Here is a 22852-nt window from a genome sequence, read left to right on the forward strand (position 1 = left end):
TTGGTTGTCGTTGCCAAAACTTTTTTAGCAACGGTATTTGACATCGCAAAAAAAAAATTAATAATGTATTTACGACAATTTAAACCATCGCTAAAAATTTGAACTAATATGCATATGTGACAGGTTAATCCGTCGCTAATAAAATGTAAGGAAATGATGATTACATTAGCATTAGTTTATTGTTGTCGTGATAAAATTATTTTCATCAAATCAATATATATTTTATTAATTCATTCCCTGTACAAATTATTAATATTTTCTAAAATAAAATACATCTACATCCACATCCACATCCACATCCACATCCACATCCACATTCACATTCACAAAATCATGCCAAGAATAATATATATGTACCCTGTAACAATTGTCAATCAAATATTCTTTACAAAAATATATAAAACATTCTCCAACAATACTAATAATTTTTTATATTCAAGAATTCAAATTTTTGTATTAAAACAAAATAAAAGTATCGACAATACAAATAAAGAAATAAATCAAACATATATATTATAGCTTGTTTTGATATCAATAGTAAGCTCCAATATCGATATGCGAAGATATCATCACGTAGTCGAAAGGGTTGTATCTGCAAAAAGAAACCAAAAAAATTCATCATTTACAGCATAATTAAAGGAAACGTTTATTTGTTTCAGGCTCCGTTTGTTTTGATGTAAAATAATTTACAGAAAAATAATTTCATGTAAAATAATTTACATTTATTTTGTTTTTCAATGTTTGGCTGCAACTCTAAAAGCATTTTTTTTTCCAAACAGTAACATTTTTTATCCTATGTTGTTTGTTATATCCTCCCACCCACTTCAATAGCCTGCTTTATCTACATCTAGCAGAACTCTAACTAGTTTCCCTTAGGCTCATGACACGCTTCTACTTCACTCTATCTGTCTCACGTAGTTTCTGCTGTAACTAAAGTTTCCAATTTGGAAGTCAGAAAATAACTATTGATTTGGATTCTAAGTTATTTCAACCATTTGATGCAAATATTTGGTAGTGTGGATACCTATTCATAGGGAAAAAATTGATCTCAAGTACCTCAAGGTTTTGGCTCTCGAGGAAGTTTTTTCAAATGAAACCCTCATCATTGCTTATAGAAGTATTTCAGAGTTTGTTCATTTAAATCGCCAAAACACTGGTGAACAACCAAAATCACATTAATCATGCATAAATCCGATTTAATCATGCAATTGATATTTGCAGGACCAAGGACAAGATAGAAAATCAATTATAACCATCTAAAATTTACAATTTTCAAAGCACCAAAAGAACTAACCTGGATGCGGGGATTATGAAAATCATCCATAGTTGCAACCAAAGCTGGTAACAAGTGTTGATGATAGTGAACTTGCAAATCTGGGCCTAAACCTGAGGACAACTGTCCAATTGCATTAATAGTTGCCCATCAGACTCCATGATAAGGATCTTGGAATGAATTCAAAACCACGTTCACTACTTGCTCCAAATTTTTAATCATAACCTTCAACGATGAAAATAGAACGAAAACATTAAAATGAAAATATATCCAATCAAAACTGATACTTTGCTTCATAACAAACATAAACCAATACGCCAGACATAAATACAAATACAAAACTATACAAGTCAATTTGATTAGCATATTACTCTATACTTGTATTTGTGTTTGAACCATCAAGCAAATGATTACAATAACAGAAATGTCAACAAGGAAAAAAATGCTAGAAACCCATTTGATGAAAGCCCACAAATGAAGCCATGAATACCTTAGAGCATCCTTCAGCAAATGTCTACTTCTATTACATTCAAACATAAAAATATAGTTGATTAGTTCTAAGAGTAAATATCAATCTCTCACTATTAAGGGCACACAGTGTCAATAAGCTATGGTTTTTAGCTTCTGGGACAGTTCATCCCTATGTATTCCCTTTTCCTTTCCACTACAAACATGAATTGTTCTCAAAGGTTTAGAAAAACTAGCAGCATAAAGAAGAAATGATGTATCAAGCATACGAAGAGGAATCTACACAGAATTTCCTATTAACATCATCACATTAAAGCCAAACATTATTCTAAAATGTAACATTATGGTTCTATTTAACGGTACCAATGTCAAAGTTGAATGCAAGAAAAACAAACATGTTTAAATTGATGTTTAAGACTAGTAACACTGGCCACATTAATCATAAAACATGCGGATAGTTAACAGAATATAACTACTCACAAGTTTGACGATTTTTGTAGCTAATCAAACACCATCTGATCAAAAGCCCTTGAGTCCATCTACACTATATTGCCCAGAGAACTAGAGAGGAAATAAACAGAAGAATTTGGTGTCATGTATGCACATTAACAAAAATGTCATAAAATGAAATTAATTTTCCTATATGAATCCCATACAAATTTTTCGAGGTTGTCTAATATCTATTTGATCCGTCATGTGCACCTGTTTTCAAAGATGGGATTACATACTGAGGCTAGGTTGTGGTGTCACTTTGCAGCTTTAAGCAAAATAAAGCCAATCAGCTATACAAGACCGCAAAATGCATTTGAACACAAGTATGGTGCACATTTGATTTTTTCAGAAAACTCAAAGAACACAATAGTACCAAATATTGATACCTTTGTTTTGGAATTTTGCAAATGGAAATATATGCACTCAATAAAGTGGAATTAAGTCTCATCAAAATTTGTCACGGGCCTGAAATGAGTGCATAGATGTTAAGTCCATTCTATTCTCAATGCAGGTTTATTGGTCTTCTCTTTTTATCCTCCCCAAGAAGGTAATTAGCGAGATTGAGGCTCTTTTTAGAGTTTTCTTTTGGTATGGGCCTGAGCTCAAGAAGTCTAGGGCTAAGGTGGCTTAGGTCCGCTTATGTATTCCTAGAAATGAAGGTAGCCTTGGGTTTAAAGAGCTTGGGATATGGAACAAAGCTACTGTGTCTAAACACATTTGGTATATTTTAACTGAAGGTGAGCAATCCATGTGGTGTCAACGGTTCAAGTCCTACTTACTCAAGAATAGAGGCTTCTGGAGTGTTAAAATACCTAGCGACCCTTCTTAGGTTTGGAGGAAAATCCTAGGCCTTAGAAGTGAGCTCATCCAGCATATTGGTTACGAAGTGGGTAATGGGAGGAACACTTTTCTTTGGTTTGATAATCGGCATCCCCTTGGCCCTTTGAAGCAGAGGTTGGGGATAGAGTGATTCATGATTCTGGCTCTCAAGACCAAGCTAAGGTTGAGTCCATTATTGATGATTGGAGATGGAAATGGAGATGGAGATGGAGATGGAGATGGAGATGGCCTGCGTGCCAAACCTGGGAATTAGATGAGATCAAGGCTAATGTCCAGGGTAACCCTGCTAACTTTGAGTACAAAATTATTTTGGTTAAATTCCTTTGATGATTGTTTCTTTATTCAGTCAGCTTGGAATCTATGGAGAGCCCAGCACCCCAAGGTGCATTAGGCTAAACTTCTTTGGTTCAAACACCATATTCCTAGGGTTAGTACCATTTTCTGGATGGCCATCTATAATAGGCTTAATACCTTTGATAGACTGGTTATCTTTGAAGTAAAGGATAATTCTTGGTGTGTGCTTTGTGAGGAGGATGATGAAGACCACAATGATTTATTCTTTAAGTGCCCTTTTTCATTCAGAATCTGGTCCACCATGACAGCTAAGTGTAATGTAGCCTAGACTAATATGAACTGGAACCAACTTATGATTGGTTAGCTTCCCAGCTTACTAGTTCCTCACTGTCTGTCACTATTTGTAAACTGGTCTTCACTTGTTCTATTTACTGTATCTGGTAGGAAAGAAATTGTAGGATCTTCCAAACTACACAGTCAAATGAGGTGGCTATAATCAACAGGATAAAGGAATTAGTGAGGTGTAGAGTGATGTCAATCACTAACTTCAAGGCTGATTTAACAAATAATTGGTTCTTGAAGGAATGGTCTCTACGTAACTCTCTGCTTAAATCTGGTAACTGTTAATAACCTACAGGTACATGGCTGGTACTTTCTTAGGGAGGTGGTTTGAGTGTTGTAAGCCCTACACTAGAATATTGAGTGTGTGATGTGAGATTTATGGGTTGAGTGGGGTAAGCCTCCAATTTTTTTAAATAATGCTCTCAGTGTAGGTTAATTTTTTGTAGGTTGTTGTCTGATCTGTAAGGAAGTGAGTTAAGTGTTGTGAGATCCTAAATAGGCTTGAGTGAGTGTGGTGAGCTTTGAGGGTTGAGTGATGTAGCCCTACAGTTTTGTTTTTTTCTAATTGTTTGTGATGACAGATTAGTTGGCCTAATTTTTAGGGATGGTGGGTTGAGTGTTGTAAACCCATAAATTAGGCTTGTGTAAGTGTAGTCCTCTACATCTGAGGACTGTGCTTTGGGAGTTTACCTCCCCTGTAGGTTGACTGTTGCGAGATACATAGTTGTTTGTTTACTAATGTACTTGTTTCAGCTTTGAGTTTGAGTGTGATTGAGGATTGAGTGGATGTATCCCTTTTGAAAGTTTTGTGTACATGCATTTTTGAACTGTATTGTCTTAGCTTGTGTTGATTCCTTGTGTTTCCAGGCTCCTTTAGCTGAGTTCTGGTTCTTGGCACCCACTACTTTGAGAATGATCCGTCCAGATTAATCAAATGCTGCTAACTTTCTATAGTGCTCTGTTACCCTCTTTGTTTGGCTCTCCGTTGTCCCTCCTGTTGCAAGTGTTAGCAGGCAGTTCTTTTTGGGTCTTGTTTATCCGAATCTGTTCTATTGAGGATTACTTTGATCACCTCCCAATTGGGATGTAATTGGGATATTTTGATATATGTGACCTGAAATATTATTGGAAATGTTCTTTGAAGTATGTTGTGGTTTGTAAAGGCAGACTGGTGTTCATGGTTCACAAGTTATGGAAGTTTTTGTTTTTGTTCATGTCCCTCATCCTTCTGGATGGGGCTTATGATACATTCATAGTCTAGCTCCATTTGTTTTGTCTAGCAATTTGTTTCTAGATTGGGGTTGATAGTCTTTTGGTTGTATAATGTTGTTAGGGCCTAGGGTATTCCCCTTGTAAATATGTAAATTTGCTTGTTTTATTTTATGACTCATTCACCAAAAAAAAAAAAAAAAAAAAAGATTATCAACAAAAAATATATATATTAACTATGATATTAAATTTTAATATGATAAATGCTTGGAGCACTAGAAGATCACTTACCCATTCCTATCAACAGTGTTTCCTCCTCCATATCAGAACTGTTCTGCCACTCCCATCTTCAAACTATGATAAGTACAACAAAGCATGTCAAGAGATTACTTGATATGAACACAAAAAAAGTCAATTCAACGACCAAAGGGGAGAATTTTGCAATTAACAGATAAACTATACTTCCCAAACAATGTTGGATGCAACTGCAAGAGTAAACTAAGTACTAACTACCAAGAATAATGAGTGCCTTTATGAGTGGAAGTGTTTGTCATTAATTAATAAAGAAACATTTGTCAAGTAGCATAAAGGAACTTCTTTGTCTATAAGAAAATTTTCTGTGCTTTCAGACAAGCATTTGATTAATAAAAAAATTTTCCAAATTTCATCCATTCAATATATATACTCATTTAATATCTATAACCAACTTTCTTTCGAATAGAGAGAAATTATAATTTATATTTACCCTATTACACTACCGAAGAAACCTATTCAATGTACAACTTCTCAACTTCTCAACAATATCAATACCTCCAATTTTTTTTAACAAATACCTCAAGTTAATATCATTTTCAAAGTTTTGAAATCAAAAAGAAACCTAATCTGAGCATGCACTACTTGCATATATCCAATTATTAGTCATAAAAAATAATTAAATAGAATCTCACACACACTACCTCTCCACCCTTACTTCTTCTAACTTCTTTGGCCATTTATCATTTATTAAAGTTGCTTGTGACAGATAACATTGCTTCTTAAAAAAAAATAATTAAAAAGAAAAAGAAAAAGAGAGAGGCAGACAATAAAAGGAATTACAATTGTTCTTGAATGCATAACAAGCATTGGATGCCAATGATGTTGACATAGAGACTACAAACCACAGAGCTAAATTAATGTTTAATGATTTATATATAGTGGTTATGCATCTTTTTAAATTATTATTGGACAATGGCAATTGGCAGATGCAATTCACATTTCAATCCAAAAAAATGACAAAAAGCTAATTGAACATGAATCAAATATTTTTCCCTAGGAAAAAAAAAAAAAAAAAGGTCACCAATGAATTTAAATATAAAAATCCAAAAACATCATACAAGAGTGAGAACAGAATTTGATAGAAGATACTAACACTTGAATATGATCGAATATACAAACGCAAAGACTGACAAAAAAAATAAACAAGATAAATGAGACAGCTATGAAACGTCCCAGGATTATTCAGCCAGCTCATGAATTACTTTCATTGTGGCAAGTCAATACCAAAATTAGCAGCCAGAAGGATTTTTGAAAGCGAACTAAGAGGAACTTCACTACTAAAAGTTAAGGACTTACTCATCAGATGGGCCAAGCTCTAATTGACCCAAAAAAAAACATTGTGTTGGTTAAAATCATAGTGTGTGGGTGATTTTCTGACCACACTGCCCGCTTAGTAACCAGTTTGAGAGCACCGGCAGAATAGATGGCACCTGGCTGACCTGCAACAGAAAGAGAAGATTCCGGCGGTGGTTCGTCCACCCGGGGGCACTCCGACGATCAAGTTAGTATATCTCTCAAAGATAAATCAAGTGCTAAACTCACAAGCTTGAGTATCAAAAGCATACCTTAGACCCATGGGGGTGCCTCTCTTTTATAGCCAACATAAACCTAGTCCCAATAGAAGCCTAACTTCTATGGACTCAGGATTACTACTAATCTTGGACTCCCAGTAAGATTAGGATAAATTCTCTAAGAGTCTTATCTTAATACAAACTGAAGTCTTCTCTCATTCTAGGACTCTTGTCCCTCATCCAGGTTGAGTTCCCTTTTCATTCTAGGACTCTTGTCCCTTATCCACTTATCTCGGATTCCGATATCTTCGGAGATAACATCGGCTTTGCCGAGATCACCTCGGTGTCATGACCAGGACACGTGGCACCTCGGCTGACACATCGGCGTCACCTTGCCACGTGTTGGTACTCAAAAAATATATCCCCACAACTGCCCCCTAGGTTTTATTACCTCGGCATTCTGAGGTGATGGAACCTACACTGTTCGTTCATCTGTGCCCCTCTGTCCGAGATCAAACTCGTCAACCTCAAACTTCCCTGGACTTTACTGTCCACTTTTGTCAAGTATCAAGATTCATGCCTTCCAAGCTGCTTGAAATCGCACCTCCTAGCTGAGGTTCTGGTTTCATTAATTCGTAAACTCCAAGAGCTTTGCAACTGCTCCACTCACACTCTCTGGTGAGTTCTCGATTTCCAGTCATCCATTTGACTCCGGCGATTTTCATATCGGCGTTCATTTCACTTTGTAGGTTCATAAACTCTTTACTTGCTATTAAGCTCAATCTTTCATAACTCTTCTGAATCTGTTTACTTGCCATTTGTTGCTTTCTATTTTTTTCTGTCTTCAAGTTTTGAATTGTTTGAATGCCTGGCATTGTTTTTGTCATATCCGCTTTCTGTTGCTAGCATCGTGTCTGGGTCATTACTTTCTTGTTCTTCACATTCTTACTTAGTGCCTGTGCACTTGGCTTTATTCTTGAACTTTGTCGTCTTCTTGACTATTTTTCTCTTTTTTCATTCAATCCTCTGGCTTTTTCTCTTTCTAGCTCTTTTGCTTAAATCCGTCATTGTTCCAAGCTTTCAAGCTTCTGCAACTGTCTTCGTTCCTCTCCTCCGGTGAAGCTTACGTCATTCTATCATTGTCGTCAGACTTCGGCAATTCTCATTCCGACTTCCCTCTTTTGGTAAACCACTGTTCCTCCTGGTTTTATTTCTTGTTCCTTTCCAAGAAGCTCCGCTTCATTGTTAATCACCATTGCTGTTTTACCCGTTGTTTCCAAATCATCTTCTTGAATACACACTGTTCACACATCTGTTGATTTCTGCCACTGTTCTTGGCTTGACACACTTGTGCAATCTTTTTGTCTTGATTTCCTGATAGCTTCATCACCATTCTTGATTACGAATTGTTTCTATTTTCTGTGTCTTTTTCCAGATTCTTGCTTTTAATCCTTGCCTTCAAACTCCGAGGTGCCAATCGCCGACAAGAGCTTTGATCAAACTCTTAGGGAGATCGATGCTGAGCTCGAGGCCGAGAAGGCTACTGAGAAGTCTTCCCAACTGTCTTCTATATCCTGCCATTGATGCCGAGTAGTTTTGTTTCCTTCTTTTACTCCTTGTACCTTATACCTTGTACTTTGTCCTTCTTTGTATGCTTTTAATCCGGCTGACGTGCCATTTTTGTAGTCTGAATAATTTATTTTTCAATATTCAGGCCGAAGTGCCTTCTTTCTTCTTTAAATGCATTTCTCTAATTTTTTCTTTGAATGAATGTCTTCTTTTTTCTGCTCTTGTATAATTCTACACTTAGAATAATTTGCATGTCTTCAAAGTACACCTTGACTGTGCAATCTCTTCAGGTGAAATACCTCTGTCACAACTTCTAATCTTGCTCATCTCGGCCTTGTCCTAACACTTGAAAATATTGTAACAAATATATTCACTAGTGTTGCTTAGGACTTGTCACTTTCTCAATGTCTTCTATCAAGACTTCAGTTTTTCATGTTTCAAGTTTTGACAACCTCGTAGTCTCGGCAAGTACGCAGATATTGTTTGAGCTTGACTTAAACTTGTAAATTTTTCTAAAAAATTTCAACAAGTGTTTTAACCATCAGCCTTTATCATAGCCCCGGCTTAACTTCAGCTTGTATATTTTTCTCAAAATTTCAACAAGTGTTAAACCATCTTCCTTTCGATATGACCTCAGTTTAACTATAACTTGTAAATTCACACAGAATTTTCAACAAGTGTTTAAATATCATATCGGTTTAACTTCAACTTGTAAATTCACACAGAATTTCAACAAGTGTTAAATATGACCTCGGTTTAACTTCAACTTGTAAATTCACACAGAATTTCAACAAGTGTTAAACATCATCTCGGTTTAACTTCAACTTGTAAATTCACACAGAATTTCAACAAGTGTTAAACATCATATCGGTTTAACCAACTTGTAAATTGCTAAAAATTTCAACAAGTGATAAACATCATATAGGTTTAACCAACTTGTAAATTACTACAAATTTCAACAAGTGGTAAACATCATATCGGTTTAAACAACTTGTAAATTATCCACAAATTTCAACAAGTGTTAAACAATGATTTCGGTTTAACTTCAACTTGTAAATTGTCCACAAATTTCAACAAGTGTTAAACAATGATCTCGGTTTAACTTTGTTAGGTTTTATTCTTGGCAATCCCGTTTGACAAAACTCCTTTCAGTTGTATTTATTTTCGCACTTTTATTTCAGTGAGGCTATGAGTGTTTAGATGCGAATCCAACCCGAATTGTGCTTTTCAGAGAAGTTTGTGATGATAAAGCTTTCAAGATTGCCACTTCGCTGATTATGACGGGGATTGAGCTGCCCGGTCAGCTCGCGGGGGTCCAGGGGGCCGTGCCCCTTGGCGGGTCCGGGGCAGCGCCACGGCGGGGTCGAGGGGCAGCGCCCCCGAAGCAAAATGCAAAAATGCATTCAAAATTGCCTGTCCGCTCGAGCGGACATACCCGCGCTCGAGCGGAGAATCCCTGGTTCCAGCAGTTTTGGTCGCCTGCAAAAGTACTGAGATGTGTGATTTCGCGCTCGAGCGGGCTTTCTGGCGCTCGAGCGGACCTCTGTTATATCACGCACATATTTTGCTGAAGCCGCTCGAGCGGGCTGTTGGGCGCTCGAGCGGAGATCGCGGGACAGATTCTATAAATTCGCGTGTTGGGTCAGATTTTAGGATTACTACTCCAGATCTTCTTTTTTGGTTTCTAGGGTTTATATCTGGGGATACTTTGTGAATTTTCTTTGATGTTTTTATTGAGTATTCAACTCATGGTTTAAAGAGAGTACATCAAAGGTTGTGTTTTGTTCTACAAAAGAAAGAGTTGTTCTTCGGTAGATTCTGAAGAATTCGAGCCTGAAGCTTTGGTGGATTCTGGGGTGGCTCATCGTAAAGACAATTCCGAGGTGAAGACGGGTTGGAAGAGGCACATAGAGGTTGGTTCAATTAGGCGTTGTGGATTCGCTAGGTAATTGAGAGTATACCTGTGTAATTCCTTTAAATCTTCTTAGTGGATTGTTTTGTGGCTGTTGCCCGTGGTTTTTTTATCACAGTTGGAGGTGTCCAATTGTGGTTTTTTCCACGTAAAATCGTTGTGTCTCTTTGTCTTGATTGTTTGATTGGGATTGTTATATTCTGCCTAAAATTGATACATAATCACAAATCAACATCTAGGGGATTTCTAGATTTTTCAATTGGTATCAGAGCAGGTCGTTCTATTTTTTTTTAAAAAAAAAAAATTTAGAACGAGATCTTGTTTGATTTGTGATAATGGATACAATTCGTGAAGGAAATTCTATGGTTCGACCACCCCTACTTGACGGATCCAATTATTCTTTTTGGAAAGCTCGGATGAGATCTTTTTTAAAATCTATTGATGAAAAAGTTTGGCAATCCGTCATGAATGGGTGGACTGAACCAACAATTACCGTTGATGGAGTTACAATCCCCAAACCAATTGATAAGTGGGACACAACTGATTACCAAAATAGTAGCTGGAATAGTAAAGCTATCAATTCTCTCTTTTGCGCTGTCACACCTGAAGAATTTAGTCGTATTTGTAATTGTGAAGTCGTAAAAGAGGCTTGGGATATCTTACAAACTATTCATGAGGGCACTCCTTCTGTTAAACGCTCAAAACTTCAAAGGCTCACATCTAGTTTCGAAAACCTTTCAATGAAAGATAGTGAGACCTTTGATGAATTTTATGCGAAGTTGAGTGACATTGTAAATTCCAGCTTCAATTTAGGTGAAAAAATTCCAAAATCCAAAGTCGTGGGAAAAATTTTGAGATCCTTGCCCGATCGGTTCCAACCAAAAGTTACGGCTATTGAGGAGGCTCAAGATGTTGACAACCTCAAGCTGGATCAGTTGGTTGGAAATCTTCAAACTTATGAAGCACATAGGAATTTCAAAAAGAAACAAAAAGATACTATTGCTTATAGTAGTGCTCATAAAGTGGTAGAGGATTCTGATAAGGATTGCGAGATAGATTCCAAGATTATGGCTGCTTTTGTTAAACAATTTAAAAAATCCTTTTTGAAAAAGAATCCTAATCTTTTGGAATCTACTCATTCTCATAAATCTAAAGGCAAAGATAAACTCAAAATTAATCCTATAGCCAAGAAGGAGAAAGGAAAGATACAAGGGAACTCTGAAAGACTCCAATGCTATGAATGCCAAGGATTTGGCCACTTTGCTTCAGAATGCCCTACTCGTTTGAGGAAGAAGAAAGCCCTCGCTATCACTTGGGATGATGAATCAGAATCTGATGAAGATGAAAGTGACAACGAAGATCAAGGCGAAGAGGGACATAAACAATTCCTTGCTTTCATGGCGGCTTCCGAAGTTGAAGGACAAACAGATTCTCCGAAGATGTCAGTTGAGAATATCACTGATGATGAATCCTCGGAGAGTGATCATGAAGAGCTTGAGCAAGCATATGAAAAGTTGTACAAGGAGTCTCTTAACTTATTCAAATTGAATGACAAACTCACAAAGAAACTCAAAGCATGTGAAAGTGAGAATGTCAAACTTAAGGAGGAGATTTCCGAGGCCAGAATTAATGCCATCAAGGTAGCTGATGATCGACAAGTTCTTTGTGCTAAATTGTTGACTTGTGAGACAGAGAGGAATAAGCTACTGCAAACCCATGCCATGTATGAAGAAAAGATTGAATCTCTCGAGATGTCACAAGTTGCTTTGGAAGAACTAATGATCAAGAAAGAGGAAGAGCTCAAGTGTGCTATGGCTACCATTGGTCTTTGGAATAAAGGATCAAAGACTTTGGAGGATATCATTGGGTCTCAACAAATGATTTGTGACAAGAGTGGCATTGGCTTTGGTGGTAAGAGAGAGCAAAAGCAGAGTGCTTCAACATCTCATGATACAAGAACTCAAGGAAAAGGAGAACAAAAAATTCAACATATGGATGGACTTCTCAAACTTCCTAGAGTTGGTAAGGTAAAAGAAAAGAAGGTACACTCTGGACACCCTGTTTTTGTTTGTCATCATTGTGGTTTGCATGGTCATATTCGCCCTTTTTGTTATAAGTTGCATGGGACAGTGTTTTTGCCTAGACCTAGGAATAGGAAGTTGGAAACCATGTCGAAATGGGTTCCTATTGCAGGGGAAAGGAACCACAACGTCAAGACACCACCCAAGAACCGCAATTCTCACAACTTTTTCGTACTAAAGCAGTTTGGGTGAGAAAACTTGACTTGTGTTAATTTGTTTATTTGTTTTAGCTTTTGGGTTTTTGTGTGTTGTTTTTAATTAAAAAAAAAATGTGTGCTTGTTCATTTTTTTTTGTCTTGCTTTATTCTTGAAAAAAAAAAGGAAAAAAAAAAATCCCAAAAAGATTTTCTTAGTATGGTTTTGCAAGCTTGAAATTTTTTGAGTGGTCCTCCGTGCATATTGGAATTAATGAGAATATCCATTACATGTTAATATGTGTGTGCTTTCTGTGGTCATTACTCATTTTGGAGTGTGTGTTTTTTGATTAGTATGTCTCATTCTGTACACACTCTTGGATAAGCAAATTTTGGAGTCTTCCGCCTTAGTGATTATTTGTTTTGACTTCTGGCATTGTATCTTTTGCTTTTCAAGAGGAATTGACCTATACTAGCATATCTTGGGTGATGTTGAGTCTCTTAACCACCTACCATCCTTTTGCATCTCCATGGCTTTCCCCTTAATTCTTTGTAGTCTAGCCATGAGGAAAAGGCTACCTCAGAGTCACCAACCAGGCCATCCTAATTATATCCATGCTTCTCTGGTTCGGTTTCCATACTCTTGAGCGTGTCAGCCACCAATGATTGTGCAAAAGAAAAAGAAAAAAAAAAGAAAAAGAAAAAGAAAAAAAATATGCACAAGAAAGAAAAGAAAAAATGTGCAAAAGAAAGAAAAGAAAAAGTGTGTAAAAAAAAAAAAAGATTCATTGATTGAGGGGGAGCCTCCGCCTGTACTCACCAAATATCCCTTGATTCCTAGTGGTTTGACTTTCCTTCGCCGTGCTTAAGATTCTCTTGTCGGAGGTCCATCTTTCAGATCACTACTAGGATTGAATCTAGTGTTTGTCGAACTCCAAGAGTCACACACACACTTTTATCATGGGATCTATGCTTTTCACATAATGCATCACTTTCTTGCATGAGGAATCTTCTACAGACTGTGCACATTGTGTTTTCTTGTAATGGTGCTTCTTGGATAGTCTTGTGTGTTTTAAGGTACTAATCTGAAATTTCTTGCTTGCTCCACCATATTTTTTTTTGTCGTTTTTGTCTTGTTCACTGTTTTCAGTGTTTGTGGTTGCTTTTAGTGAGGGGGAGTTTGGTTCATCTTGTTTTGGCTTGGTAAAGAAGTTTGGTTTCTCATTGCAAGAGTTGTTTAGCATGAACACTTTGTTATGTTTGGTAAGGGAGATTGGCTATATGTTTTGCATGTTGCTATACACTATTTGCCCTTCTTGCATGTTCATGGTATTTACATCGTCATATCATTGCTTGTGTGGTTTATGATCTTGCTTTTGTTGTTTGAGAGTTGTTTTTCATGAGTCTTAGTTTTCATCTATTCATGTTTTCCATCTCATGTTTCAAGATAATCGTGTCATATGTCTATTACTCTTTCATATACTCTTGTGGGACTAATAGTTGTTTTGGAGATTGTGGCACTAATAATTATTTTGCAGATCAAGACCTTGAAAAAGAAGTTGGCTTTTGTTGGCTATAATGGGTTGGGGTGTTTAGGATTTTATTTGTTAGGTGTGTTTTGTCACGGCATTGCCAAAGGGGGAGATTGTTAGGTTTTATTCTTGGCAATCCCGTTTGACAAAACTCCTTTCAGTTGTATTTATTTTCGCACTTTTATTTCAGTGAGGCTATGAGTGTTTAGATGCGAATCCAACCCGAATTGTGCTTTTCAAAGAAGTTTGTGATGATAAAGCTTTCAAGATTGCCACTTCGCTGATTATGACGGGGATTGAGCTGCCCCGTCAGCTCGCGGGGGTCGAGGGGGCCGCGCCCCTTGGCGGGTTCGGGGCAGCGCCACGGCGGGGTCGAGGGGCAGCGCCCCCGAAGCAAAATGCAAAAATGCATTCAAAATTGCCTGTCCGCTCGAGCGGACATACCCGCGCTCGAGCGGAGAATCCCTGGTTCCAGCAGTTTTGGTCGCCTGCAAAAGTACTGAGATGTGTGATTTCGCGCTCGAGCGGGCTTTCTGGCGCTCGAGCGGACCTCTGTTATATCACGCGCATATTTTGCTGAAGCCGCTCGAGCGGGCTGTTGGGCGCTCGAGCGGAGATCGCGGGACAGATTCTATAAATTCGCGTGTTGGGTCAGATTTTAGGATTACTACTCTAGATCTTCTTTTTTGGTTTCTAGGGTTTATATCTGGGGATACTTTGTGAATTTTCTTTGATGTTTTTATTGAGTATTCAACTCATGGTTTAAAGAGAGTACATCAAAGGTTGTGTTTTGTTCTACAAAAGAAAGAGTTGTTCTTCGGTAGATTCTGAAGAATTCGAGCCTGAAGCTTTGGTGGATTCCGGGGTGGCTCATCGTAAAGACAATTCCGAGGTGAAGACGGGTTGGAAGAGGCACATAGAGGTTGGTTCAATTAGGCGTTGTGGATTCGCTAGGTAATTGAGAGTATACCTGTGTAATTCCTTTAAATCTTCTTAGTGGATTGTTTTGTGGCTGTTGCCCGTGGTTTTTTTATCACAGTTGGAGGTGTCCAATTGTGGTTTTTTCCACGTAAAATCGTTGTGTCTCTTTGTCTTGATTGTTTGATTGGGATTATTATATTCTGCCTAAAATTGATACATAATCACAAATCAACATCTAGGGGATTTCTAGATTTTTCAAACTTCAACTTGTAAATTATCCACAAATTTCAACAAGTGTTAAACAATGATTTCGGTTTAACTTCAACTTGTAAATTGTCCACAAATTTCAACAAATGTTAAACAATGCTCTCGGTTTAACTTCAACTTGTAAATTGTCCACAAATTTCAACAAGTGTTAAACAATGCTCTCGGTTTAACTTCAACTTGTAAATTGTCCACAAATTTAAACAAGTGTTAAACAATGATCTCGATTTAACTTCAACTTGTAAATTATCCACAAATTTCAACAAGTGTTGAACAATGCTCTCGGTTTAACTTCAACTTGTAAATTGTCCACAAATTTCAACAAGTGTTAAACAATGATTTCGGTTTAGCTTCAATTGTAAATTGTCCACAAATTTCAACAAGTGTTAAACAATATATATCGGCTTAACTTCAACTTGTAAATTGCTACAAATTTCAACAAGTGAAGGTAAACAATTATCTCGACTTAACTTCAACTTGTAAATTGCTACAAATTTCAACAAGCGTTAAGCATTACTTCGGTTTAACTTTAACTTGTAAATTGCTACAAATTTCAACAAGTGAAGATAAACAATTATCTCGGCTTAACTTCAACTTGTAAATTGCTACAAATTTCAACAAGCGTTAAGCATTACTTCGGTTTAACTTCAACTTGTAAATTGCTACAAATTTCAACAAGTGAAGATAAACAATTATCTTAGCTTAACTTCAACTTGTAAATTGCTACAAATTTCAACAAACGTTAAGCATTACTTCGATTTAACTTCAACTTGTAAATTGCTACAAATTTCAACAAGTGAAGATAAACAATTATCTCGGCTTAACTTCAACTTGTAAATTGCTACAAATTTCAACAAGCGTTAAACATTACTACGGTTTAACTTCAACTTGTAAATTGCTACAAATTTCAACAAGTGAAGATAAACAATTATCTCGGCTTAACTTCAACTTGTAAATTGCTACAAATTTTAACAAGCGTTAAGCATTACTTCGATTTAACTTCAACTTGTAAATTACTACAAATTTCAACAGGCATTAAACGCATTCTTCTTCTCTCTGCCCCCCCCCCAGTGCGAACTTAAAATCCACTTGGGTTCTCATCATACATGTAGCTTCGACCTTGTCGCCGAGGTTTAATTCAAGCCGAGGTTGTCGGCCTTGGTTTCTCTATTGATCTTACTTGGCTCCAACCTGAGTTTAATTTTCTGACGCCTTTGTTCTCGACATGTCCTCCTCGGCCCTAGCATGCTTCTCAATTCTGGCCAACTTTAGTCTGATCTTGTGTGTTTCCTTTTTATCTTCTGGGATCTGAGATCTGCTCATTGTGCTCTTCTCTTCTCGGACTCAGGTCCTGAGATCTTATCTTCTGGAATCTTGGATCTGCTCACTTAGGTTGAGCTCTTCTTTTCTCGGACCTACTCATCTAGGCCGAGATCATGTCTTCTGGGATCCCGGATTTGCTCACTCAGGTTGAGCTCTTCTATACTTGAATGTTATCTCCTTGGGAGCGCTCATGCCCCCCTGTCTTTGCATCCCTTCTGGAAGGGTCTTCGTTCCTTCGCAGGTATCTATCCTTCCGTACCTGGAGGTCATCTTCGTTGTAGTATCTGCTTCGATCTGTTGTATTTGGTGCGTTACCTTCTTGGTCGGCGTCTTTCACTCCGTGACTCTAGTCACGAGTTTCTATGTTGCGGTCGTCCTTTAACGTCGAGATCGATAGGTCTCCCACTCCCAGCAGGAGCATTGTCTCTAATTTGATCCTTCTCTCCGTCATTGGCCATCTATTCTTCTTTCTTTCCCACAGACGGCGCCAAATTGTGTGGGTGACTTTTTGACCACACTGCCCGCTTAGTAACCAGCTGGAGAGCACCAGCAGAATAGATGGCACCTGGCTAACCTGCAACAAAAAGAGAAGATTCCGGCGGTGGTTCATCCACCCGGGGGCACTCCAACGATCAAGTCAGTATATCTCTCAAAGATAAATCAAGTGCTAAACTCACAAGCTTGAGTATCAAAAGCATACCTTAGACCCATGGGGGTGCCTCTCTTTTATAGCCAACATAAACCTAGTCCCAATAGAAGCCTAACTTCTATGGACTCAGGATTACTGCTAATCTTGGACTCCCAATAAGATTAGGATAAACTCTCTAAGAGTCTTATCTTAATACAAACTGAAGTCTTCTCTCATTCTAGAACTCTTGTCCCTCATCCAGGTTGAGTTCCCTTCTCATTCTAGGACTCTTGTCCCTTATCCACTTATCTTGGATTTCGATATCTTCAGAGATAACCTTGGCTTTGCCGAGATCACCTCGGTGTCATGACCAGGACACGTGGCACCTCGGCTGACACGTCGGCGTCACCTTGCCACGTGTTGGTACTCAGAAAATATATCCCCACACATAGTATATTATTTGTAAACGAAAAATTACAGGAGCTCAAAGCACAAGCACATATATAGTCAACCATAAATTCTGTGTCAATTGACTTTTAATGGATGTTATAATCTAATTTGATGCATCTAAAGAACACTCATCAGATTTATAATAAAAGCGCTCATATTATTTCAAGTTTCATTTTCATCTAGATGAAAATAACTTTTGTAACGAACAATTAATGGTTGTTTTCCTGGAACGTAAATCACAAACAAATTCAACCTAAAGGCATACATAGTGACGGTGATGATTACAACCCTTTACAGATAATCATATAAATACGCAACCATTGTAAAAATAAGGTATTGCAATTAATTCAGGGACCAACCATTTGTAGGTCAAATCAAGTAAGGTCTTCAATTAAATTCAAATACCAAAAACCAACTTGCAACCAAAAAAAAAATTAAAAAATAAAAAATAAAAATAATCAAGCTTAACCTTAGATTAAAATCATATCCCATCAAAATTTTCATCATTCAAATCAAACATCAATTTCCAACCCATAACCAAACGGTTAACTCTGAAACTGCATTGTATCACCGAAAAGCTAATTGAACATGAATCAAATATTTTTCCCTAGAAAAAAAAAATCCAGTAATGAATTTAAATATAAAAACCCAAAACCCTAGAAAAATATTAATAATTTTGTATCACCAAAAAGCCAATTGTACATGAATTAGAAAAATTTCCTTAGAAAAACAAAAAACAAAAAAGTGCTGCCAAAGGAAAATTGAGCCTTTAAAAGTAAAAATCTTCTTCTATAGAAACAATCTTCCATCAAATAAAACAAAACCTACAGAAAATTTTTTGGGGGGGGGGGAAGAGGATGGAAAGGGAAACAGAATTAAGAAGAAAAAAAAAATCCAAAGTAAAAGACTGAGGCATATATGATTGAAACAATAAAAGTGTCATACCGAGAAAAGGAAAAGAGAGGCGTGGCTATCAACACAAAGATGCCGAAGAGAGCTCCTCCATGATTTGCAGCGAATGGAAGTAGGGGACCTTTTTTGGATTCAATTTGTTGGATTTAATAAGATAAAAGTAGAGCTGCCATCTCACACTTCTATACACTGCATACACACAAATACATACATACATACATATATATATATATATATATATATTGCCGAGAAAATCAAATCAAAATCTCTATATTTTACAAATAAGAAAATCAAATAGATAACTATAATAAAACAATAAAAGGGTTTCGATTGAACTTAGAAGAAGGGACAAACAGATCAGATATACATGTAAGGACATATGTTGCTAGAGATATAGAGAAAGAAAGAGGAAAACCTGGTTATCAAAGAGAGAGCAGTGGTGGATTATCCCAAGGTTCAATTATACAGAGAAAAATGGGGATTTGTAGAGAGAGAGAGAGAGAGAGAGAGAGAGAGAGAAAGAGAGGAAGAAGAAGAAGAAGAAGCAAACCTAGTAGTCGATTGGCAACCCTTCCTAGGTTTTTTGGTCTAGTCTAGTCTGGATTAGAAACAAACCCTTCTGTGCTTTTTGATTGGAAGCTGAAGAGCTGGGGCTGATTGGTTTTTTTTTTTTTTAATATATTTTTTAGTGTTTGGTGGAAGAGATTTTTATTTTGGCGTTAATTAGGGGATTAAGTTTTTGCGACGGTTTGAAAGGCTGTCGTAAATTAACAACAATGCAAAAATATAAAACCTTTTGCAACGATTTCAAGTTATCCATCTCTAATAATAGTATTTATTCAGTTTTTTTTTTTTTTTTTTTTTTTGCAACAGTCACTTGCCGTCTCAAAAAAAATGATTTTGCAACAGATTTTTTTACCGTCGCAAATGCCTGTTTTTTGCGACGATTCTTAAACCATCACAAATGGTTCCATGTCTAAAGCCCGCTTTTCTAGTAGTGCTTGTGACATCCATACAATGGTTTGGGGGCTGTTTTGTATTTTCGCCCCCTTTCCCAGCGAGCGGCCTTTTTTTGACTAAGTTTAAAGTGTTTTCCACTCTAACTCCCAACTTACATGTACTAAGTACATGTCGTTTGTCCCCAGAGGTCCTATTTCTCACGAGGAAGCTTCCCGTGACGTCCACAGAGTGGTTTGGTGGCTGTTTTACGTGATGAATAATGACTAAAACTATTTTGCAGCCAATGATTAATTAATAGGGACTAATATATTGGTAGCCAAAAGCATCATTTGACTACTATTTTTTTTTTTGTCAGTAAAAATTAAATATACGGCGACTAAATTTTTTAGTCACCAAAAGGTGTAAAAAATGTCCACAATATTTGGCGACTAAACTATATTTTTGTCGACAATTAACTGTATTCAGTGACTAAACCTAGAATTAATAGTGTAAAATATAAACTTTTGGCAACTAATTGTTATTTAGTCGCCGATTACTATATATTTAGTGACTAAATTTTGTTTTGGTTGCCAAAAAGACAATATATCTCAACTAAATCCAAATAGTAGCTGAACTGTGAACCTTTGGCGACTAAATTTGCTTTGGTCACTAATTTTGGTCGCTAAATGTGTAGTTTCTTGTAGTGTTGCCGATGCCTTTGTTATAATTCGTGTTCCTGTATCAGTTTGAAAAGTTTTTGAAATAATTTAGTTTTTGAAATAATTTAGTTTTTTTTAATTTGTTTATTATTTATTATTTGGGTTTACTTTAAGGGTAATTTGGAAAAAATAGTAGGGTGTACTGAAAGTAATATAAAATTTTAAATAATTATAAACAGAGTGTACTAAAAAATTGGAAATACTTAATATTTTTTGAGTGTAAATAGAAACCCCCATGTAACCCTATTGTGTTTGCTTGACAGTGCCAACCTAGTTGGGATTGTCTTGTGTAGCTATGATACTCTTTGTACTCACCTCCCCTTATCTTTTTTGATGTATTTCCTTCTTGTTTGTTAGTTTATATCAATAAAGATTTTATTTTTTGCTAATTAAAAAAATTTTGAAAAATGTTAGGTTTTTATTTATTTATTTTTTTTTTCAAAGGTTTAGATGAAAAATTGATATATGCAAATCTGATATGTGAAATTTATTTTAACAAGATTTTTTACTTTTAAAAAAGAGAAGACAAGTAACAATCTTAGTCCCCGCTTGTTTTCGTTTTGTTATCTTTTTCTAATATGGGGAAAAAAAGGCCATTAAAATAATAATAAGAAAATCAAAATTGGCATTTGTTGTTTTCATACCAATTATATGTGCATTATGTTTGTTTCAATGACAAATTCTATTTTTTGTAATAAAAAAAAAAGAAAAAGATAACACAAAAAACTTTTTTAGTACATTAGTTTTAAAAAATTTAATGAAAATAATTTTTATAAATACTTTTAAGTTGTTTTTATAAAATTTTGACAACTATTTTTCCACAAAATAAAGATACAAAAACGATAAATATTTTTAAACTTTTTTTTTTTTTGCTTCTAAAAACACTCAAAAATAAAAAAAAAACAAACATATTTGAAATGGAAATGTCGCCAAACATACCTCGAATGAATTTCTTTATTCATCCCATTTTCTACATGATAATAAGAACTCCAATTGTTTTACTTGCGCGCGCGCGCGCACACACACAAAAATAAAAAATAAATTTAAGTTTCTTTTAAAAACTTGAATGGTGTTTTCATCAAACATTTCATATGGTTTTTAGAAATCTTTCTCCTAAAGGAGTGCTGCAGTAATAGAAACTCCATTTTGTTAGCAGGTACTTCACTCCATTATCTTGATTGTGTTATTGTAAACATTTGTGAACCAAATGATTTATTAAGAAGAAGGCAGCTATGGGAGTCTTTAGGGAAGCTTAAATCCACTTTTTTAAAACCTTGGTGTGTAGGGGGGATTTTAATGAAATAAGATTTATGAGTGAACGGAAGGGGTGCTTGAGGAGGGATAGAGGAATAAGGGATTTCAATGATCTGATTGATAATTTGGAGCTATTAGACATTCCAATGCTAGGCAGAACATATACATGGTGTAATGCTTTGGATGGGAAAAGGTGGAGCCGGATTGATAAATTTCTAATTGATCATAGGTGGTTGGAGAATTTCTCATTTAAGCAATGGGGGCTACCTAGGACTCTTTCTGACCACTACCCAATATTGCTTATGGAAGATGAGAGGGATTGGGGACCTAGGCCATTTAGATTCATAAATGCTTGGTGTTTGCATCCTAATTTTAAATCTGAAGTGCAGACATCTTGGGAAAATAATCACATTAGTGGTTGGGCTAGTTTCATGATAATGAAAAAGTTGGGAAATCTCAAAGTGCATCTTAGAAGGTGGAATTGTCAAGGGTTTGGAAACATTGATGAACAATTGAAAAAAGCTGAGGATGGACTCCATGAATGAGACATTGAAGCTGAAGGTAAGAACGCAAGAAATTGAGATTGTAAGAAGATGAGAGGTTCGAAGGTCAGTTTAGGAGTTGAGTAGAAAGAAGAAGTGGTTATAACATCAGAAATCCAGACTAACATGGGCAGAAAATGGGGATAAAAATACAAGGTTCTTCCATTTAATGGCTAGTAGAAGGCAGAGGAAAAATCTGCTAGATTCTGTAAATAAGAATGGTGTTATATATAATCAGCCTGATGTAATTAAACAAGCAATGGTAAGATATTTCAGCCAACTATTCTCTGATGATTGAAGGAATAGGCCAAAATTGTCAGGTGTTTTTGTCTCAATTAGTCCTATAGAATCTGGTTTGTTAGAGGCAGAGTTTTCAAAGGGGGAAATTTGGGAAGCAATCAATGATTGTGATGGTAATAAAGCTCCGGGGCCTGACAGGTATAACTTATCTTTCATTCAGAAATGCTGGCATATAATGAATGGGGTGTTAATGCAGCTTAGGAATGAATTCCATGCTAATGGTAAGTTGGCTCGAGGAGTGAACAGTTCTTTTATCACTTTAATTCCTAAAAAAGACAATCCCATGGGTCTGGGTGATTATCGGCCTATTATTTTGGTAAGTTCAGTGTACAAAATAGTTGCCAAGGTTTTATCAAGAAGGTTGAGGATGGTGCTTCCAAAGTTTATTAGTGAAGTGCAAACAGGCTTTTTGAGGGGAAGATGTATCCTGGATGGGTTGTTAATAGCCAATGAAGTAGTGGGTTGGTGGAAAAGATCAAAGAATCAAGGTATCATTCTAAAGTTGGATTTTGAAAAGGCATATGATTCAGTAAGTTGGGTGTTCTTATATTCAATGATGACCAACTTTGGTTTTGCAAAAAAATGTGTGCGTTGGATGAAGACTTGTATTTCTACAACTAGAGTCTCA

General features: G+C 36.3%; 1 protein-coding gene and 1 long non-coding RNA gene across 5 annotated transcripts; one reads left to right on the forward strand and one right to left on the reverse strand.

Moving 5' to 3' along the window:
* Positions 1 to 399: 399 nt before the first annotated feature.
* LOC114303326 (uncharacterized) lies at positions 400 to 19149 on the reverse strand. 4 transcript variants are annotated; one of them, XR_014337544.1, is made up of 6 exons: positions 19021 to 19149; positions 18504 to 18659; positions 5210 to 5272; positions 2222 to 2302; positions 1295 to 1498; positions 400 to 592 (listed from the first exon to the last, which is right to left on the reverse strand). It is a non-coding gene; the product is annotated as an uncharacterized LOC114303326 (long non-coding RNA). The 4 variants fall into 4 exon arrangements; XR_014337542.1 differs by lacking the exon at positions 19021 to 19149 and adding an exon at positions 18886 to 18990; XR_014337543.1 differs by lacking the exons at positions 18504 to 18659; positions 19021 to 19149 and adding exons at positions 1057 to 1153; positions 6530 to 9412.
* Positions 19150 to 21438: 2289 nt separating this feature from the next.
* On the forward strand, positions 21439 to 21927 carry LOC145797691 (uncharacterized). Its single transcript, XM_082885096.1, has one exon. The coding sequence runs from the start codon at positions 21439 to 21441 to the stop codon at positions 21925 to 21927; it is 489 nt and encodes a 162-aa protein (XP_082741222.1).
* The last annotated feature ends 925 nt before the right edge of the window (positions 21928 to 22852 follow it).

Source organism: Camellia sinensis, chromosome 8 (assembly GCF_055761805.1).
Source record: "Camellia sinensis isolate YWXY chromosome 8, ASM5576180v1, whole genome shotgun sequence".
NCBI lineage: Eukaryota > Viridiplantae > Streptophyta > Magnoliopsida > Ericales > Theaceae > Camellia > Camellia sinensis.